The sequence below is a fragment of the Pelodiscus sinensis genome, chromosome 31, assembly GCF_049634645.1.
Source record: "Pelodiscus sinensis isolate JC-2024 chromosome 31, ASM4963464v1, whole genome shotgun sequence".
In the NCBI taxonomy this organism is placed as follows: Eukaryota; Metazoa; Chordata; order Testudines; family Trionychidae; genus Pelodiscus; species Pelodiscus sinensis.
The window spans coordinates 6,071,428-6,092,330 of record NC_134741.1 but is presented as its reverse complement, the minus strand read 5'-3'; the positions used below and the strand labels follow the sequence as shown (position 1 = coordinate 6,092,330).

General features: G+C 51.3%; 2 protein-coding genes across 7 annotated transcripts in view; one reads left to right on the top strand and one right to left on the bottom strand.

The window, feature by feature from the left end:
- Positions 1 to 20,903, bottom strand: part of LOC142821611 (uncharacterized) — a 201,383-nt gene that overhangs the window by 6,526 nt on the left and 173,954 nt on the right. For all 4 annotated transcript variants that reach the window (XM_075913130.1, XM_075913131.1, XM_075913132.1 and 1 more), the window contains 3 exons: positions 3,470 to 3,492; positions 2,269 to 2,328; positions 113 to 313 (listed from right to left, as the gene is read on the bottom strand). In XM_075913130.1, the coding sequence (XP_075769245.1) occupies positions 113 to 299 (187 nt within the window). In that variant the 5' untranslated portion in view covers positions 300 to 313; positions 2,269 to 2,328; positions 3,470 to 3,492. The remainder of the gene's footprint in view (positions 1 to 112; positions 314 to 2,268; positions 2,329 to 3,469; positions 3,493 to 20,903) is intronic.
- On the top strand, positions 6,919 to 20,021 carry LOC142821599 (zinc finger protein RFP-like). 3 transcript variants are annotated; one of them, XM_075913074.1, is made up of 8 exons: positions 6,919 to 7,933; positions 9,941 to 10,036; positions 10,282 to 10,353; positions 10,663 to 10,685; positions 11,375 to 11,490; positions 12,043 to 12,102; positions 16,745 to 16,858; positions 17,160 to 20,021. In XM_075913074.1, exons 1-8 carry the CDS (start codon positions 7,388 to 7,390, stop codon positions 18,503 to 18,505), a joined length of 2,373 nt encoding a protein of 790 aa, XP_075769189.1. In that variant the 5' UTR covers positions 6,919 to 7,387; the 3' UTR covers positions 18,506 to 20,021. The 3 variants fall into 3 exon arrangements, with proteins under 3 accessions (XP_075769189.1, XP_075769191.1, XP_075769190.1); XM_075913076.1 differs by having other exon boundaries at positions 17,098 to 17,325; XM_075913075.1 differs by lacking the exon at positions 10,282 to 10,353.

Here is a 20,903-nt window from a genome sequence, read left to right as displayed (position 1 = left end):
CAGATACTGCTAATATTGGGGGTTCGGGCAATGAAGGACCCTGAACCAAACCCAACCCAGCTGCTCCAGAGCCCACCCAGCTTCTGTTACGCAAGGGGACAGGAATCCTCACCCAGCCAGCTCACAGCTTCGTAATTCTCCTGCATCACATCGCTGTAGAGGGCTCTCTGGCCCGGGTCCAGCAGAGCCCATTCCTCCTCAGAGAAATACACAACCACCTCCTCGAAGCTCACAGGCTCCGCCACGGCCATTTCCTGTCCCTGGCTCTGCAGGCCAGGGGCTGAGCTGGAGACAGACATGGGTGTTCTGCAGCCTGGCAGGGGGAAAAGGGGAATTGGAGACATTTCAAAAAGGGCTTTAATCCTTTCCACACCCCAATTCTGCCCAGACTCTGTCCCCGGTGAAAAACATGCTGGGCTCTCCCGTTTCAGGCAAACGCTGAGTCTAGATATTCCATAAACACCACACACGAGTTAGATCCGAAAGCCGTATTTATTTCTCTCAATACCTGGCTTGAGTTATATTACTTTGCCTGCAACAATGGAGATTCAGTTCTCAGCACCCAGTGTTTCTGCTAACAAGTCACATATTCATCTGCCTGAACATGGACATAGGTTTAATTTAATTTGGGCTGCAGTATTTATAATCCTTAGTCTTCATGAATTGATTTGCAGCCCAAATTTTGGTTCTCTCATCTGACACAGACTTTATAAACTCTCTCCACAACAGAGAGGAAGTGAAGTTAATATGAGTATTCAGATGCATATTATTAAACACGTGTGCTGAGTGTTTGCAAGATAAGACCTTAAAATTCATGGATTCATGGCATCAGAAAATATCCCGAGCCATGCAGTCTGTCCCCTCTGCGGCACAAGCCATTATACGTAGCCCAGCTACCCAGGCACAAAGCTCTGTTCCCCCACAGCATGTTTTCTAGAAAGTTGCCCAGTGCTGACTGGAAGACATCAAGAGATGGGAGAACCCACCAGTTCTTTGCTGATTGGTTTCAGCAGCGAATCCTCTTACCCATCAAATATTTGTGCCTCCTTTCTAGCCTGAAATTCTCTGGCTGCATCTTTCAGTTATTGACTCTCACTGAACTGTATCCACTAGACCAGGGGTGGGCAATTCATTTTGATGTGGGGGGGCACGCCAAGATTTTGGAAAGTGGTTGAGAGCTGCACTCTTCCAAGACATTAAGCAGGAAATACAGTGAATGGGATGGACACTGGGAGAAGAAGGAAGTTTTGGGTGAGGGTTTGGGATGCAGGAGGGAAAGAGGGGTCTGGGAAGGAGTTTGGATGAAAAAAGCAGGTGTGATCTGGGGCACTGGATTAACCAACTACTCATGAGATATTTAAAGTAAGGTTAATTTAGAGAAGTGGCTGAGTGGACAAATAAGGGGCTGAGGGTTTCTGACCATGAAGAGCTCCTTGCATATTTGGATGCAGGAAGAGAACAAAGAGTTTGGGTACGTGGAGTTGGGGGCAGGAGTGTGGGGCAGAGAATTAGGAGGGGAAGAGAGAGGTTGGGGTGCCAGAGGCAGGCTTTGCCTAGGAGACTTACCTGAGTGACTCCCGACCAGCAGCCTAGCACCTCTCTGAAGCAGACAGGAAGACTGCCCAACCCTCGCACAGGCTGTGGGGCCATGTGGGTGTTTGAATAACTATGAGCCAGAGGGGAGAAGGCACAGTGCTTCCTTTCTGGCCTGGGAGTGGATGCCTTCCTGCTTTATCTCTGGGCTCACCTTCACTTTCTGAGTGGCTTGCAGGTGGGAAGTGGCAACCACGGAACTAGCCCATAGCTCGCCAAGCATCAGAGGGCCGGATGTGATGGCCTGGTGAGCTAGATCCGGCCCATGGGCTGTATTTTGCCCAGGCCTGCACTAAACTGAAGAGCCCTTGCATATCCAGCAGTTTCTCACCATGAACAAACTGATACCATGGAAGCCAGTCAGCTCTCAGCCTTTCAGTCTATTTATTGTTTGAAACCAACCCCGTATTGAAACTGACCAGTGAAATCTGAGCCTGAAGATGCCGTCCATTGTGTGCTTTAACATCACCCCTTTAAGCATCACACCTCGTAGTTCAGTGATTCTCAAAGTGTCTGCAGGTCCCCTTGCAGTGTCCCTGGGGCTCCTCACTGATCTCAATTTAGGGTTGTGTGCACCGTGGTCACTGGGTTTGGTTGGTAACTTCAATGACAATTCAATGAAGATGATTTTGCTGGAATTTTCTCATTTTTAGAATTGCCACATGAAAAACTCACCTTGTCTGAAATCTCCCAGGGATTCTCCTCTTGCTCTCTCCAGTGCAGAGGGCAGAGTGTCTAGTGGGGGAAGGGATAAGAGAGGTGAGATTCCAGGCTCTCCTCTTTATAACAATGTCCCCACGCTGAACTCTGCGTTTCACTTGTATCAGAGACCAGACAGAAACACACTCAAGTGTTTAGTATGAAACGGTTTGAAACCTTCCGTGTCCTCTCTTGCTTGGGCTCCTACCAGCAATGGAGCCAACATCTCTGCAGCCTCATCCCTGCCCCAGGAGACAAACTGAAAGTGAGATTTACTTTTCCCTTCTCATCCTCTCCCACCTGGTTTCTCTCAGTCACTAACCACCTCTTGTCATAACCTAGAGCTGCACTGGGGGAAGACATTGCCATGACATTAACATTACCTATTTTGATCCCTTGACACCAACGGGAGATTCAGAATTTGCAAACCCCTGGCTCTATTTGCAAGCAGTTGACTCTGTTTGCTCAGTGCCTCTAAGGAGAGCAGCATGATGAGGCCGTCATTCTCCACGTGGGAATTGAGGCAGGGGAGGGTTGGCTTCAGAGGCCAGATTCAATAGTTTCTAAAACTTTCCCCTACTCCATCCCTTCTAGGTACCTTTGAATTCCCTCAGAGTCTCCGACAGTGCAGTCATTATCTAGGAGAAAGAATTTACTTGTTCTTCCAGTTTAGGGGAAATCTCCTCTGGCAGGTGGACCTTTCCCTGAAAGGTCCCACTGCTGTTCACCTCTGGCCCGGAGAGACCAGCTGGGGACAAAAGTGGAATTGAGTCTCAATGGCCAATTTACTCTTTGGCCTCCAGGCGATGAGGGACAGGATGTTCCTACGTGAAGGGCTGAAGGAATCTGCCCACTAGAAACCAGACTGAGACTCTGGGTCCCTGCTGCCCTGGTCTAAGTGTGCCCAGCAGTGACAGACCCATATTCCAGTCCCACAGTCCTGAGGCAGCCAGTCCCCAGGGAGGTGACAGCTCTAGGAAATATCTGAAGTCAGACTGTGCCCCTGAATGGGGAATTCCAGAGTCTGCTGTGCAAGGGTGAGACCCTCAGAATTAAGTGAGCCAGAGACATTTCTATCCAACATCTGGCTGTAGAGCCCTGGGGAGATGTGGTGCCGACATCAGCTCCAAGCTCTTTCCCTGTGCTGTGCAATATGACAGGAGTGTGAGCCACCTACCTGCTCAAGGTGTTTCTTACGTCTTAGAGAAAAGAGACAGAAAAGAATCTCAGCTGCACTGGACACACACAGGGAAGGCATTCTGCAAATATGGAGAAGAGACGCCCTGACATGACCCCAGAGCCATAGATTCCGTGAGCTAATGGGGCTTTGCCATCTCGAATAGCTCTGTGCCTGTGACTCTGCAAAGCACAACAGTCACTCGCATGGCAGCAATGCACACGCCGAGTTACACCCAGATCAGATGGCTGGACCCCAGCACTTGTGCCTGCATAGTGGCTCTCCCTAGCTGAGGAGCAGAAGTTATGAGGAGTGGAAGAGGGGAGCTGTGAGGGGATGGGGGCAGGGTGAGAGGGGGAGGGATGAGGGAGGCAGGTGTCCAGTTTGGGACTGGAAGCCCCTGGCCCAACAGGCTCCTGGAGATGCCAGGCAGCGCCACTGGCCCAGGCTGTCAAACACCCAGTTTGTGGCTCCACAGGCTCCCTACCAGCCCCTGTGCAGCCCGTGGGGAAAGTCCCTGAGTCGGCATATCCGGCTCTTAGCATTGGAGCAACTGGGGGGAGGGGGGCATCAGCTGGGCCAGGGCAGAACAAGAACCACTCTTGGGCAGCACGGTGAACAGGGTTGGCCACTGACCAGGCTCCCTAACTTTAATCCAAGCCCCTTCCCTTCTGCCCCCCCCTCGCACCCAGTTCCTCCAGAGCCTGGCTGGAACGGCTGCCCCACTGCCAGCCCTGCTGCTTGGCATGGTGCAGTCATGGGGCCAAGGGCAGGGGAATCCTCATGTGTGGAGAGCAGCTGGGGGCTGGATGGGTGGCCTGGAGTGCAGGGGACAGGACAGAGGGATGGACCAGAGGATGTCTGGCTCGGGGGTGGAGTCACAGCTTCTCCCAGGATCCCCTCAATGTATTGTTCCCAGCATGGCATATCAATTGGGGGACATACTAATGTGGCTTGGGTTTTTTTTGGGGGGGGGGAGGGAGGAGGAGGTGTGTTTCAACTGTGTTTTCAACAACAGGGTTTCATGTTGATAAGCTGAATTTCACAAAACTGAAGATGTCCCTGACAGTAATAACAACCGTGAATAAATTGTACCAAAACACCAACACTGAGCCTGCCACTTGCAGAATCTAGTTTCATTTATAGATGTGGTACAAGAAGAATTAAATGACATCTAAAAAAAGATGGCCAGGCCCACTTTTGCCAGATGCTAAGCACTAAATTAAAATTGAACACTCAGCAATTGGAGCAAAAATGGTGGAAGCAGAATGCAAGCCACAGTTCATTCGGCCATGACAGAAAGGATGGAACTCTGTGTTTATGGCTGTGGAGAGAATTCGGTGCATACGGAATGAACAAGAAAGGTCCATGAGAAATGTGTTCCCAGGACTCCACATTCAGTATGCAAGAAGCAGTTTTTTGCGTTATGCTTTTCTTTTTGTTAAAAAAAACCCCCCGCTGATCATTCTGTATTTTTATTAACATTACATATTGGCTGGTCAAAAGGCTGAATCTAGCAGAGTTGGTTTTATTGGCAGAATATGTCATGGTTATGGGCCCATTGGTGAAAGCACTAAATATTATCCAAGCACAGATAAGTACACTAATGGAATGGAGTGCAGCTGCGTAAATTATACCAGATTCAGGGGGTAGCAGAGATTTTTTTTTCAGTTTATCCTGTACAGACGAACAGTCTGGTAGCACTTTATAGATTAACAAAACATATATGTGGTATCATGAGCTTTTGTGGGCACAGCCCACTTCTTCAGATGACTGGAGTTTTGAGTTTAGGCTGTGGAGAGCCAAAATAAATACATCTGTACAGCCTAAACTCAAAACTCCGGTCATCTGAAGTAGAGGGCTGTGCCCACAAAAACTCATGATACCATCCCTATATTTTGTTGTCTATCAAGTGCTACCAGACCATTTGTTGTTTTTTAAGTTTAAATTATACTTGATGGTTTCAAAACTGCAAAAGAACAAGATGCCCTCTTGAGGCCACTGGTAGATGGACTTCAGTGCACCATTCAGAAATGTTTTGGGAAAGCAATTCTGAGAGTCCCAGGAATAAGATAAGAGAAAAGTAATGAGACTCTGTCCTGTCTATAGCATTCTTTTTACATTTTAAACTCCTTTAAAATGCAGTGAGAACAAACATACAGCTCGAGTGGGCAGGGCGAAGTGCAGGGGGGTCTCTGCAGCCCTCCTTAGCCTGCTCAGCCCCTCCGAGTTGCATATAGGATTACAATAAATGTTTAAGCAAATAAAAAGGCCCCTTGCCAGGGCCACTGGGGGAACTGCTTTAACCACCAGGAGTGGATGAGAGTTTTGCAGGGCCCAGGGCAGCACAATATCGCGGCCTCCCCCCATTTGGAGAAAAAACAGAAAAAAGGGCTGTGTCCCCCTGTGCCCACTCCTCCAATAGCCCCACACTGATCATGTTAGCTGCCCCCTCCTCATCCCCTCTCCTAACACCTCCCTCTACAAACCGGCCCTGCCTCTCTCCTCTGGTGCTGGTCCCTCCCCTGCAGGTGTCCGCCCTTCTGCTTCACCCCCAGAATCCCCTGGCACCTGCACTTTCCCCTACCCCTGCACCTTCCTGGTGCCTCCCCCTTCCCTCACTGCCCCTGCCCCTTTGCCCTCTTTTTCCCTGATGGCCACCCCCTCACCAGCCTCTGCCCCCCCCCTCCCCTCATGCCCCTTTGCCCTCACACATGCCTTGCTCCATCCCCACCCGCCTCACGCCCGCCCTCCTTCCCAGCCTTCTCCCAGCACCTCCCCCTCCCCCAATGCCCCTTCCCCCCTCCTCTCCCAGCATCACCCTCCCCCCTCCCCTCAGCACAAGCCCCTCCCTCTGCCCCTTCTCCCTTCCAGTGCGCAGGGCGGCCCGGCCCAGGCTCCAGGCCACGTGCCAAACGCTGGCGCGGGGCATGTTGAAGCCTCCCCGAGTCCCCGCTCGCCCTAGAACCCACCAGACCTGAGTCCACGTGGAGCCGCGTCCCCTCGGGACACTCGCAGCGCGCGGGCAGAGACCGGCCAGGGCTGCGCCAGAACCGCTGCGCATGCGCAGTGCCCGGACAGGAGCCCACAGTGGCACCGCCTCTCAGGTGAGCATCCCCCGCCCCCCTCCGCGCGCCGCCCCGGGACCCACCAGACGCGCTGGGCAGAAGCCGGGACTGGCCCACGTGGGCATCTCTCGGCCCCGCCCCCGCAACAAAGGGCCGGTCCCAGCCTCCCCCCCCGCGCAGCCACGTGGGGCCCAGAGCGAACCCTGCAACCCCAGCAGCGCGCGCCGGCCCCGCCCACCTCGGGACCCCACCTCCGCCCCCAGCCCCAGCCCCAGCCCGGCAGGGAGGGAATCTCCCGGGTCGCTCCACGCGCTGCAAAAGCCCCGCCCCACCTGCGAGTCGGCCCGGGCTCCGAGAAGCGGAAGTAGCCTCTGTCCGGGGGGGCGGGGCCAAGCAGCGCCCGGTCTGAGCTAAGCCCTGGCACTGGAGTGTGGTCGGAGTCACGGAGCTGCTGCGCATGCGCGGACTGACGGGCCGCCCCGTTCTACTCCGCCGCGGTCGGGTTTTCGGCGGGTCCCGCCCATCGCTCCGCGCGCGGCCAGGGAAAGGGACCAGACTGCGCCGCGGTTACTGCGCATGCGCCGCGCTCCCTGAGCCGAGAGCCGTTGTGAGGGGCCGTTGGGACCGTTACTCGCTGCTGGTGGGTTCGGCGCTGGGTATCAGGGCGCTCCCCCGCCGCTGCGGTCGCCCCTGATGCTCGCGCTGGCCTGGCGGGGGCGGGGGCAGAGCGTGGCTGTGAGGGGGCTGCAGAGTGGGGGGCAGGAACCAGAGTTGTGGGGAGGGGCCCTGGCCTGAGGGGCGCAGCGATGGGGGGGCGGTTCTGGCCGGGGCAGTTAGCGGGAGGGGCCCAATGGACCCTGCAGGGGGGAGCGAAGCTTTTGGGGCTTTTTCGATTTTTAATTTTGATGGTTTTTTTGTATCCTCAGTGCTGGTGCCTCACGCCCCCCCCCCCCCCCGGACCTGCCCCCCCACTGCTGAGCTCAGGACAGTGACACGGCCCCGGTCCCCCAGCCCAGAGGCAGCCATGGCTGCAGAGAGCCCCGTGGAAAGTGTCCGGGAGGAAGCGCCGCGTCCCGTCTGTCTGGAGGATTTCACAGCCCCTGTCACTCTGGAGTGTGGGCACAATTCCTGCCAGGCCCCCCTCAGCCCTCAGGGCAGAGACACTGAGCAGCAGGGACCCCTCCAGCCCAACCGGCAGCTGGCAAACGTGGTGGAACTAGCCAAGCCGCCGAGTTTCCAGGCAGCACAGAGAGCAAGATGGGACGGGGTGTGCGGGGAGCACCAGGAGGCTCTGAAACTGTTCTGTGAAGCGGATCAAACTCCCATCTGTGTGGTGTGTGACAGATCCCAGGCTCACATGGTGGTGCCCTTACAGGAAGCTGCCCAGGAGTACAAGGTACAGCGTGGCTGTCCAGAGTGATGGGAAATAACATTGGGTTTTAATTACAGGCTAACTTCACTGACTGTTACCAGCCACAGATGTGAACCAACCAGTGTAAAGCAGTGGTCTCCAGCCTTTTAAAGTATCACTTTTTGAATTTAAGTGCAATCCAGGATCTACCTCAAACCCAAATACCCTTGCCCCACCTCCTTTGTGACCCTTTTCTGGGGCCCCACCTCTGCTCACTGCATCCCTTCTCCCTTCCCCATCCTTTCTCCCTTTCATCAAGCAGGGGGCAGAGGGTTGGAGTGCAGGAGGGGGTTCACACTCTGTAAGGGAGTTTGAGCTCAGGGGGCTCAGGGTTAGAGAAGAGGCTTGGGGTGCAGGAGAGGTACATGACTAGAACAGGGATTCAGGATACAGGCTCCGGCTGCACACTGCTTGCTACAGGTTGCTCCTCTGTGGTGGTGCAGTGGGGCTGAGGAAGGCTCGCCCCTGCACCACTCTCAAAAGCAGCCTACAGACTCCCTCTGTGGAGATAGAATGCAGCGTGGGAGAAGGAAACAGCTCCAAGGCAAAGGGCAGGAGATGTGCAGCAGCAGGGAGAGGGGGCAGCTGAAGTGCTGTACTTGATAGCCTCTTAGCCAAACCAGTCAAGATCACCTGTCAGAGGCTCCAAGATCTACCTGTAGATCCCAATCTACTGGTTGGTGACCAGTTCTGTAAAGCCTTCATGATCCAAGAGATGCTGTAAAAAGTAAATGTTCTGGCTTTGTGGCAACTTATGTCAAGTCTTTACAGATACCTGGTGTGGGGAAATGTTTCTCTGAGGCTCTAAATCCTGAAACCCAGCTCTCACTGGTGGCAGGAGGGGTGTTTGCACAAGGGAAGGTGTGAATAATCAGAGAGGTTTAGATTACAGGTGCTACAGGCCACTCTGTCAGTGAGCTGCCTTGGGACTGGAGAAGAGGAGGTTACAAGCTGTTACTGATTGGATGAACAGGAATAATAATCTGTCCTTTGCCTTATAGATCCGCAATGACATCTAGGCCCTGCACAACACCCAGCACGGGAAAGTCCCTGCTCTGAGCAGGTCACAGTCAAGTTAGACAAAATGTGGGAAGGGAAGGTGGGGCAGCAAGTTGCTCATAGTCGCCAAACAGATCAGGGATAGAGTTCGGTCCTGAACCCTGGTCCAATTGATAGACTGCACTGCTCCCTGTCCCTCAGCATCACTGAACAGTGATGAAGTGTGGCTCTTAGGAGAGAAAGATGCCTCGATAAAGCCCTAGGCTCAGCAGGGAGAAGAGGTTTCCCACTGGGATGCTGAACTTCATGGCTGCTCCATGAGAGGTTAAACTCTGATGCAGCAGCTGGCACTAGATGAGGTTGCTGGGCTGGATGCTGTGTGGGGCCCCGAGCGCCTTCACTCCACCCATAGCAGGGTTTCAGGAAGCACAGGTCTATGCTAGGCAGAACTGGGATTCAACTGGATTGTAGCAAGAGTTCAAACTGGTTAACTGATGAGCTAATGTTTATCTGTACCAGTTACCGGTTAAACTCCCCACTGCCCCTGAAGTGCCCACTTGCCTCTGGCAGCTTACGTCAGCCTGCAGCTGCTGGGAGTTCCCATTGGCCAGCAGTTCTTGTGGCCACCCCGGCAGACCTCGCAAGAGATCCCTGGCCCCAGGAGAGCCCCTTTCCGCTACCAACCCTGCCTGTCAGCAGGTTAAAAAATACTGTCACTGATAAAATTGTAATCGGTTACGTGATTAGTATTATTAACCACCTGCATCATTCTTTATGAAGGTGCCACCACCAATCTGTCCCCCATGCTCGTAGGTGTCCTGCTGCATCCGCAGTCTCCTCCTGTGTATTTTTCTATGGACAAAGCCATGTCCAGGGCTGACTCCCTACTGGACAGAGGCAGAGCTCCACAAAACTGGGACTCTCCTAAAGGCAGACAAATAGGCTCCCAACATCTAATGTGGTTTGCCCTCTTGCTTATATCTGTTTCTTCAGGAAAAACTGGAGACTCATTTGAAGACTCTGAAGGAGGAGAGAGAAAAGCTGCTGAGAAGGAAAACAACAGCAGAAGGGAAAAGCCGGGAGTATCTGGTAAGTGCTTGTGGCTATGGACCAGCAGGGACTGGCAGTGGGAGGGCTGTGTTAGGAGGCAGACTCCTGTGTGGCCTTGGTGAGGTTGGGCTTGTTTGCGTTTCTCCTGGATTATGAATCGCTGGCTGAGATCCATGTGTAAAAAGACCTTGAGCATCCGTGTCAGTGCATGAGTGCAGCTGGAGAAATTAGATGAGGTGGTTGTGAGGTTCCAGATTGACACTGTCAGGAACCTCTCTGTACAGATTTCCCCTATCAGCGAGGGGATTGGTGAGCTGGAGGGGACACGTCAGAAGCCAGCAAGTGAATTCTTGCAGGTGAGACTGAGGGACAAACATCCCAGCTCCTCACACAGCGAAGAGGGGCTTCTGAATCACAAGTGCTTAGTCCCAGTTGTCAGATCTCAGTGTAACACCTTGTGCATTGCTGCCATGTGAATGACTCTTGTGCTTTGTAGAGTTACAGGCACAGATCTATTAGAGATGGCAAAGCCCCATTCACTCAGGGGATCCATGTTCCTGGGACTAGGGCAGGGCCTCTCTTCCCAGGTTTTCAAAATCCCTTCTCAGAGGTCCCCTGTGTGTGTCCAATGGGGCTGAGATTCTTTTCTGTGTCTTTCTTTCTAGGATGGCAGAAGCGCCCTGAGTAGGTACGTGGCTCTCACTCCCCTCACACTGCACAGAGCAGGGAAAAGGCTTGGAGCGGATGTTAGCACCACATCTCCCCAGAGCTCTACAGCCAGATGTTAGACATGAATATCTCTGACGCATTTAATTCTGAGGGTCTCATCCTCGCACTTTAGACTCTGGAATTCCCCATTCAGGATCAAGTGTTTCTTAGAACTGTCACCTCCCTGGGGATTGGTTGCTGCAGGACTGTGGGGTGGAACATGGGCCTGTCACTGCTGGGCACTGAGCACATTCAGCCCAGGTCAGCAGGGATCAAGAGTCTGTCCCACTTGAGGGCTGTTTGGAGACCTGTGTGGAAGGAGCTGGGTTGAGGGGAGCTGGTGTTTCAATCTAATCCCTACTGGACAGATTCCTTCAGCCCTTCACATGGGAACCTCCTGTCCCTCAGCATCTAGAGGCCAAGGAGTGAGTTGGCCATGGAGACTCTATTCCCCTTTACTCCCCCAGCCAGTCTCCACAGGACAGAAGTGAAGAACAGAAATGGGATCTTTGAGGGGAAGGTTGCATGGCCATGTGGATGTGTTCTCCCTGTTCTCAGGCTGCGAGAATTGGAGGAATTCTAACTCCAGGCCTGTTAGAGCTGAGACTTACTAGCCAGAACTTATCAGCTGTAAATGACATACAGTCACATTGAATTGTTTCTGTCCAGGTGTGAGACGGGGCAATTTCAGCTGCCAGAAGAGATTTCCCCTGAACTGGAAGAACAAGTCAGAGGTTTCTCCCAGAAAACGATTGCTCTGTCGGAGACTCTGAGGGAGTTCAAAGGTACCTGGAAGGGATGGATGAGGGGAAAGCAGTTCAGGTATCTGAGACTATTGAATCTGGCCTCTGAAGCCAAACTTCCCCTGCCTCAATTCCCACGTGGAGAATGACGGCCCCGTCAGTCTGCTCTCCTTAGAGACACTGAGCGAACAGACCCAACTGCTTGCAGATAGAGCCAAGGGTTTGCAAACACTGAACCTCCCATTCAGAGATCAAAATGGCTAAAGTTACTGTAATGGCCACGTGTTCCGCCACCACAGCTCCAGTTTATGACAAGAGGCAGTAAGTGAATGGGAAACCAAGTGGAAGGGGATGAGGAGGGAAGAGGAAATCTCATTTTCAGCTTGTCTCTCCTGGGACAGGTGTGAGGCTGCAGGGATGTTGGCTCCATTGCTGGAAGGTGCCTGAGTGAGAGAGGAAATGAAAGTTTCAGACTCTTTCATACTAAATACCTGAGTGTGTGTCTGATAGAATTGAAATGCAGAGTTCAGAGTGGGACATTGTTATGAATAGGAGAACCTGGAATCTCACCTCTCTTATCCCTTCCCCCACTAGACACTCTGCCCTCTGCACTGGAGAGAGCAAGAGGAAAATCGCTTGGAGCTTTCAGACAAGGTGAGTTTGCTGGTGGAAATTCTTTAAGTGATGTGAGAATTCCTGTGAAAACATGTTCATGGGATTGTCATTGGAGTTACCAACCAAACCCAGTGACCACGGTGCACACAGCCCTAAATCACCCAGTGATCAATGAGGAGCCCGAGATGTGCTGCATGGGGACCTGTGGACGTTTGGAGAAACACTGGTCGATAGGTTTGTGATGCTAAATGGGTGAAGTTAAAGCACAAAACGGAAGGTACCTTCAGGCTCAGATTTAACTGCTCAGTCAGTTTCAATATAAGGTTGGTTTCAAACAATAAATAGGCTGAAAGGCTCCTTCACCCAAACTCCCTCCTAGACCCCTCTATCTGTCTGTATCCCAAACCGTTACCCCATGCATCCTCCTCCCAGTGCCCATCCCGGATCCTCCATTTCCTGCATTTATGTCACGGAAGAGTGCAGCTCTCAGCCACTTTCCATTTGGCCACCCCATGAAAATGAATTACCCACCCTGTCGAGTGGATACGGCTCAGTGAGAGCCAATAATTGAAAGCTGAAGCCAGACTATTTTAGACAAGAAAAGAGGCACAAATGTTTGATAGGGAAACGGTTTAGCTGCTGAAACAAATGAACAAAGAGCTGGTGGGTTCTCCCATCTCTTGATGTCTTCAAATCACTGGGGGCTTTCTAGAAAATACACTGTGGGGAAACAGAGCTTTGTGCCTGGGTAACTGGACTAAATGTAATGGCTTGTGCCACTGAGGGGGTCAGACTGCATAACTGAGGATATCTTCTGATCCCATGAATCTTAAGATCTCATCCTGCAAACACTCAGCACAAGTGTTTAATAATAAGCACACGTATTTAATAATAACACCACCATTCAGATGCTTACCTTCACTGATTCTCTGTTTTGGAAAGGGATTATAACATCTCTGTGAGATGAGAGCAATGTTTATGCTGCAAATCTGTGAATGAAGACTAAGGCTTTCAAATACAACAGCCTACATTTGGCCTATGTCCATGTTCAGGCAGATGAATATGTGGCTTGTTATCAGAAACACTGGGTGCTGAGAACTATATCCCATTGTTGCAGATGCAGTAATCTTGTAACTCAAGCCAGGTGCAGAGAGAAATGAATATTGATTTGGGATCTAAATCCCGTGCGCTGTTAATGGAATATCTAGACTAAAACTTTTGTCCACAGTGGTAGAATCTAACACGTGTGTCACGTCACTAGGGACAGAGTGTGGGGAGAATGGGGGTGTGTAAAGGATTAAAGCCCCTTCCGAAATGTCTCAAATTCGCCTTCTCCCCCTGCCAGGCTGCAGAACACCCATGTCTGTCTCTAGCTCAGCCCCCGGCCTTCAGAGCCAGGGACAGGAAATGGCTGTGGCGGAGCTGGTTAGCTTCCAAGAGGTGGCTGTGTATTTCCCTGAGGAGGAATAGGCTTTGCTGGACCCAGGCCAGAGAGGCCTCTACATGGATGAGATGCAGGAGAATTACGAGGCTGTGAACTGGCTGAGTAAGGATTCCTGTCCCCTCGGGTATTGGAAGCTGGGTGGGCTCTGGAGTAGCTGGGTTGGGTTTGGTTCAATATCATTCATTGTCTTTGCCCCCAATATCATGAGTATCTGCCCCAATAATCCTGGCTCTTCTGTGAAAGACTGTCCCCTCCATACCGCCTCCCAGGGAAAACAGGTTGAGGGACGTAACAGTGGAGCTGCTCTTCCCACAGCTAAGGTCTCAGTGCGCTTCCCCCCCTATCTTGCCCATCTTGTGCCTTGACTGGAGGTGTGAGTAGAAGGGCTCAGGCAGGAACAGCAGGTACTAGAGGCCTGGGTCTGGCTCTTGGTTTGTCTGATCTTTGTGCCTGCAGGTTCCCCTTGTGGCAGTGGGCTGAGCCAGTATAAGGTGGGTGCAGTTCCCTAAGTCCTTTCTGCCTGTAGCTAATCTCTGTGACATGCTGTTCTTGCCAGTGACAGGGGCTGAATGCTGGGGCTGAGGGAGGATGGATGAGGCAGTTCACGCTCTGTGAGTATTTTGTCCGAGGTAGCTCTGTAGTAGAGAAACGTGAGCAGAGCTCCCCTTGCATTTCAGGCACAGGTTGGGTTTCCTTTCAAGAGTTCAGCTTTATTCTCTCTGGGGCTCACTTGCTGCTGTGTGCAGTGGAGATAAATCACATCATCTGTGTTGTGTTTTTAGAGTGAAATATTTTCGAGTAGGACTTTTTCTTCCTGTGTGAATGTCTGGCTTCATGCTCAGGAAACCTGTGTTCAGTTCTCTGGTCATCACAGTCTTCCTGTGTGACCTTAATCAAGTCCCTCAAACTCTCTGTCTGTGTCTAGGCTGGCAAGATTTTGCACAAAAGTGGCTGCTTTTGTGCAAAAACTTGCCAGCTGTCTACACTGGCCGTTTGAATTTGTGCAAGAACACTGACGATCTAATGTATGATTGTCAGCTTTCTTGCGCAAATACACTGATGCTCTCGCTTGGGAAAAAGCCCTCTTGCACAAATGCTTTTGCGCAAGAGGGCCAGTGTAGATAGGTAAAAATTGTTTTGCGCAAAAAAGCTCCGATGGCGAAAATGGCCACCAGAGCTTTCTTGCGCCAAACCGTGTCTATATTGACACGGATGCTTTTGCGCAAAAGCATCTGTGCCAATCTAGACGCTCTTTTCCACAAATGCTTTTAACGGAAAAACTTTTCCGTTGAAAGCATTTGTGGAAAATCATTCCAATCTAGACGCAGCCTCTGTGTGCAGTCACCTCTCTCTTTAATAGCTATTATAGTGTGTCCCTATTTCTCAGGACTGGGAAAGATACCTACATTAAGGAGTGATAATGCTTAGCTTCATATGTGCACCCCAATAGCACAGTTGGGTCCTGATTTACACCAGAGTTCCACAGTGCTGCTGTGATCGATAATTTTTCTTCCCACAGCGACTGCAATGCCATTAGAATTTCTGCTAATGCCACAGAGCGTTGTTATGGCTGTTCAGGGTGGCTCTTTCTGAAGCTCTGATGCCAGCAGCACTGTCAGAGCCTGCGGCTTATCCATGCAGCACAGTTCAGGGTTGCCGCTAAGAAAGATTCAGGCTCCATTTGGAGGCTAAGGCACTTGGCCAAGTTTATTGTGAAAAAGAGCAGGATGCTAGTGTCCCAGCTCCTTAGGCACAGGTATAGTGAGACTTGTCCCAACCCAATAACGGTACCAATAAGTCAGCAGTGAGAATGCTGCCCCTCAGCCAGCATCAACATGCCCTTCTTGTGACTTCTCATACATTGACACAAACAAGATGCATGTTCCATGTTTTCTACCCCCTTAGCCTCCTGCCTGTTTATTTTGAACAAAACATCCGTATCCATTATCCCCTCATCCCGCTCTTGTGCACAAGGGTCAGTGTCTTTCTGAGCCATCTCTTAGGACTGTTTTTCCAGTTACTGTGGAGATGTGTGTTGATTGGCCTCTTCCTGCTAAGGAATGTGCTTTCCTGGTTAGTTGGTCCCCAGTGTTCCACCATTCTGCCAAAGCCCAGCCTGTTCTAGTTCAAAAAGAATGGACATACACAGCTGCAATAAACCTTTTGCGAAGTGTGCTGGGTGCCACGTCAATGGGAATGTTCTGATGTGATGACTATGCTTATCTTATTTAACAGCAGTAGCACAATGATCTCCATGGTCATGTCATAGGTGGATCTTCTGAACAGAAAATGAAGTTCCAAGAAGGGGTGGGCCAAAGCTGAGGGAAAACACACTCACAAGGTGTAAAGGTGATAGATTCAGTGCAACCCTGGAGGGGCACCAAATCAAAGGCCAGGCTGGCCACAAGAGCCAGACTGGGAAACCACACAAAGGCTGCTGCTGGCAGAGTAGAATGGAGGTTGCAGAGGGGGAGCTGAGCAACAGTCACAAGCACCAGGGAAGCAGCATGGCCCAGCTCCGCCCTGGCTTGCCCCAACAGAAGCCCAGCGCCACCCTGGGCAGCCATGGGAATGGCAACTGTTGTGGGCAGCTGGCAGAGCCCATCCAAACACAGGCAGTTGGGATCAGGAGTGGCACATAGGCAGGGCGTGAAGCAAGAAGCCAAGGATTCACTGAGATGCTCAGGCAACTTCCTCTACCTCCTCCTGGCCCAAGTAGAACATCTGAGCCAAAGATCAGGGCAGGGCAAGCCCAGCCTACCAGCCAGGGGTTTTGTGGAGAGAGACTTGGGGAGCTAGACATCTGCTGGGTCCTTCATCTCCAAGTTCTAGTGACCTGCCATGTGGCAGCTGCTATCTGAGCCCTACCTGGGGAACTTGGTGTCACACCTTCATGCCCTCACTAGAGCTCCCCTTCTGAGCAGTGTGTTCCTGTCCAACTGTGGGATTCTGGGCGGATGGACCGGGCTGTGAGGGGGTCTGAGTTGGACCCTGGAGAGTGCAGCAGAGCGCTTAGCTGCCCTGGGGAATGAGCTGGGCCGTTCCCAAGGTGGGGGAGTGATGCATCTTTACTGCAGGTGAGTGTGTCCTGGGATCTTGTACCAGCCAGAGCCCAGTCTCTGCAAGGTGGGGAAAGGAGCCTCTCTGGGTCGGTGAGTCGGATCCTGGCTCTGAAAGCAGGAATGGCAAAGACCTTAATGAACAAGATCAGCACTTGGTTTTTTGCTCTTCAAACAGCATTTCCAGTCTCCGAAACTGATGTGCTCTCCTGGGTGGAGCAAGAGGAGGAGCTGCGGGTCCCAGATCCTCCGAGCTGTGAGGAAGGGGAGATCATCAGCAACACCCAGACAGGTGAGCAATCAGTTAAACTGACTCAGAAACCAATTTCTGTCTCCTTATAGCAGATGTAACTTGTGTGTTTTCATGAAGTCTGACTGACTGCTCAGCTTGTCTTCAACTCCACTAAGAGTGTGGTGGGCGAGGAAAGGCTGGGTTCTCTGTGGATGGGTTGTGAAGGAGGGCAACAAACTCAGCTCATGATAATTTGACCATTATTTGAGCGTGTGTCCCCTTTTCTATTCCTCTTTTAGAGTTTCCTTGCAGTTCATCGTGGAGAATAACTCCTGTCTGGATCATTCCTCTATTCCAACAGGTGACGGGACACTGACTGAGAACCATGAAAAGAGTCTTCAGAAGGAAGGACTGGAGCAAGTGTCTCCATGTGGACTATTATTGAGACGATCTGATGGACATGTTTTCCAGATACGTGAGCAAGGAGAGAGCTGTGAGAGTCAGCATAGCCCAGAAAAGCAGCAGGGAAACCATCTAGGAGAGGGACAGGGTAACTCCAGGAGCACAGGGGAGAAAAGAAACACAGAAACCGTCCAACAGGAAATCCCCCATCAACAGTCACCCTGCACGTGTAGTGACTGTGAAACTCTTACTGAACATCAAAGGGTCCATACGGGAGAGAAGCCCTTCAAGTGCTCTGATTCTGGGAAAAGCTTCAGTGAGCACTCACACTTTACAAACCATCAGAAAATACATACAAGAGACACACCCCATAACTGCTCTGACTGTGGGAAAAACTTCAGTACAAACTCACACTTGGTTATCCATAGGATGGCTCACACAGGAGAGAATCCTTTCAATTGCTCTGACTGCGGGAAAAACTTCAGTAGTAGCTCAAGCCTTGTTGCCCATAGGAGGACCCACACAGGGGAGAAACCTTTCAATTGCTCTGACTGCGAGAAAAGCTTCAGTAAGAGTTCAACCCTTGTTAGACATAGGAGGACCCACACGGGGGAAAAACCTTTCAATTGCTCTGACTGCGGGAAAAGCTTCAGTAGTAATGGAGAACTTATTACACATTGGAGGATCCACACAGGAGAGAAACCTTTCAATTGCTCTGACTGCGGGAAAAGCTTCAGTCAGAAGTCAAACCTTGTTACCCATAGGAAGAGCCACACAGGAGAGAAACCTTTCAATTGCTCTGACTGCAGGAAAAGCTTCAGTCAGAAGTCAAACCTTGTTACCCATAGGAAGAGCCACACAGGAGAGAAACCTTTCCATTGCTCTGACTGCGGACAAAGCTTCAGTAACAGCACAAGCCTTCTTAGTCATAGAATGACCCACACAGGAGAGAAACCCTTCTACTGCTCTCACTGTGGGAAAAGCTTCCGTAGAAGCTCAAACCTTATTACCCATAGGAGGAGCCACACAGGAGAGAAACCTTTCAATTGCTCTGACTGTGGGAAAAGCTTCAGTCAGATTTCACACCTTGTTTGTCATAGGAGAGCCCACACAGGAGAGAAACCCTTCTACTGCTCTGACTGTGGGAAAAGCTTCCGTAGAAGCTCAAACCTTATTACCCATAGGAGGAGCCACACAGGAGAGAAACCTTACAGTTGCTCTGACTGCGGGAAAAGCTTCAGTCACAGCTCAAGCCTTTTATACCATAAGAGAACCCACACAGGAAAAAGTTTTCAATTGCTCTGACTGCGGGAAAAGCTTCAGTCAGTGCTCCTGCGTTACTAGCCATCAGAATACATACAAGAGAATCGCCTTATAAAAGCTCTGATTGCAGAAAAGGCTTCAAACACAGGTCAGACTTTGTTAAAGATTAGACAGTTCACAGAGGGGAGAAAACCATTCAGTTATTCTGACTGTGGGGAAAGCTTCAGTCAGAGCTCAAATCTTCTTAGCCTTTGGAGGACCCACAGAGGAGAGAAACGTATACCCTGAGTTCCTTTTAAGCTGCCTGGCTAGGTGGCTGTGGTCCCAGAAGACCCCTTGGGGAGGGCCTCCTGGGGTACTGACCTGGCCACTGCCACTCACCTTTCTGCTCTCTGGGACTTCTCACCACCCGGTCCTGCTGGGGCAGCTCCTTAGTCTCTCCTGGCCAAGGCTCCGAGCTGAGATTCCCGCCCCCAGCCCCGCCTCTGAGCAGCGGTACTGACACTGAACCTCTTGAGGTCTGAGGAGAGAGCAGTTTAGGGCCCAGCTTCCTAGGATAGCACTCCCCAAATGGGATCAAACCCCAAAGAATGGGGTAAGCCCCATTTAGCAATGAAAGGGGGATGTGCACACTGATTGCTCCCATAGGTAGTAATTGTTTACACTAGGCTTGATAGTAAGTAAAAGTGGTTTTATTAAGTACAAGCTGTAGGAGTTAAGTGGTCATAAGTGAGAACAGGCAGAGCAAAGCAGATTACAAACTCAAAGGTAACAAAAAATGCTTTAATGCTCCACTGAAACTTCAGTACAAACTTTTACAAACTCCCCCTAAAACCTCTTTTCCAGCTGCCCCTACAAACCAGGGCTCTCCCCCACCCTGGGGTCTTTGGCTCCTTCCTTCAGACGCAGCCCAGCCAAAAGACCCAAGTTCTCCAGGTGGATGTTATTTCCAAATAACTGCTTGCTGTGTAGACATGCACTGTAATTCTGAAATAAGGCTGCTGTGTAGATGCACCCCAAGGGTCACTGACCAGTGGCCTGGGCTCCCCATACACAGGAATCCCAGTGTGGTTTCTGTGGTCCTAAGTCCGGCTTCTGAGGACTGCAGGAAAAAGACCTGGTGTGGACAGGGAAATCCCAATGAACCTCCCGGCAGAGCGTGACTGGTCCCATCTCAGAGCCCTGGTTCCGTCTCTGGGTATAGTTCCTGCTGGGGTTTTCTGGACCACTCCAGATCATTTGTTCATGTGAACTTGTGTTTTTGTTTTAGTACAATGACATATAGAACTTTTTAACTAACACAGACATGTAATGAGGCAAGAAATAAAGCAGGTTTAGCCACTGCAGAAGAAAAGGAGTAAGTTTATTTATTTCCTAGATTCTGAGGCTTAAAAGATTTCCTTATGTTTCACTCTTACAAATGTGAACGTGTTGAATAACCTACCCTGTGTTGTGGGTTTTCTCTCTCTGTCATGGCCATCAGGTCATGCACTTTGATCTCTGGTTAGTTAGATGTGCAGACAGCACAACACAAATGAGAACTTACCAGAATAAAAGGGGCGAGGAGTCCTGTGGCACCTTATAGGCTAACTGAAGTGTTGAAGCATAAGCTTTCATGGGCAAAGACCCACTTCGTCAGATGCATCTGACGAAGTGGGTCTTTGCCCACGAAAGCTTATGCTCCAACACTTCAGTTAGTCTAAGGTGCCACAGGACTCCTCGCCACTTTTGCAGATTCAGACTAACACGGCTACCCCTCTGATAACTTACCAGAATGTTCATTGTATTTTAACCATATGCTAGCCTTTCCATAAGCTCTGTGTGCAGCTTAAGCAATGACAATGGTCAGTATCTCTCAGCAGTGGGGCTGGAGCAAAGGAAGAAGGGGGGGGCATGTCAGCTGCCCTGATACTGTGACATCCCCCCTTCCTCCTAGAGATGCCCCTGTCTGTAGGTTTCTAATCTCCTAACCAAAGCCCTCCAAGCCAGGTACAGCTGAGCTGGGCCAGCTACAGCCTGGCCACCGGGCTGCTATCTCAGTGCAGACGTACCCAGAGCGATTCCTTTTGAGTTGGTGTCTCAGGGAGTCTCTCCACTTTCCAGTCCCCCATGTGTGAGAGTTGGGCCGGCCCGAGCCAATCTTGCACCCTGGACAGCGGGTGCATGCTGTATGCACGCCTCTGCCCCAGGGCGGCAACCTATGGGGGCACCTGATGCAGCATCCCGTACCACTTCAGTCAGGTGCCTCCATAGGTTGGCGCCCATGCGTTAATCCGGCCCTGGCTGGGGGTGCAAAGTGCCAGGCTGAGCGGGATGGGGAGGGAGACAAGAGTTTGTCTTTGTTTCTCCTTTGCAAATAAAGCAGATGGTTAGTTTCTCCCACTCCTGAGCTATGTCTACACTTGTGGCTTCTTGCGCAAGAACATCTTGCCAAGGGTTC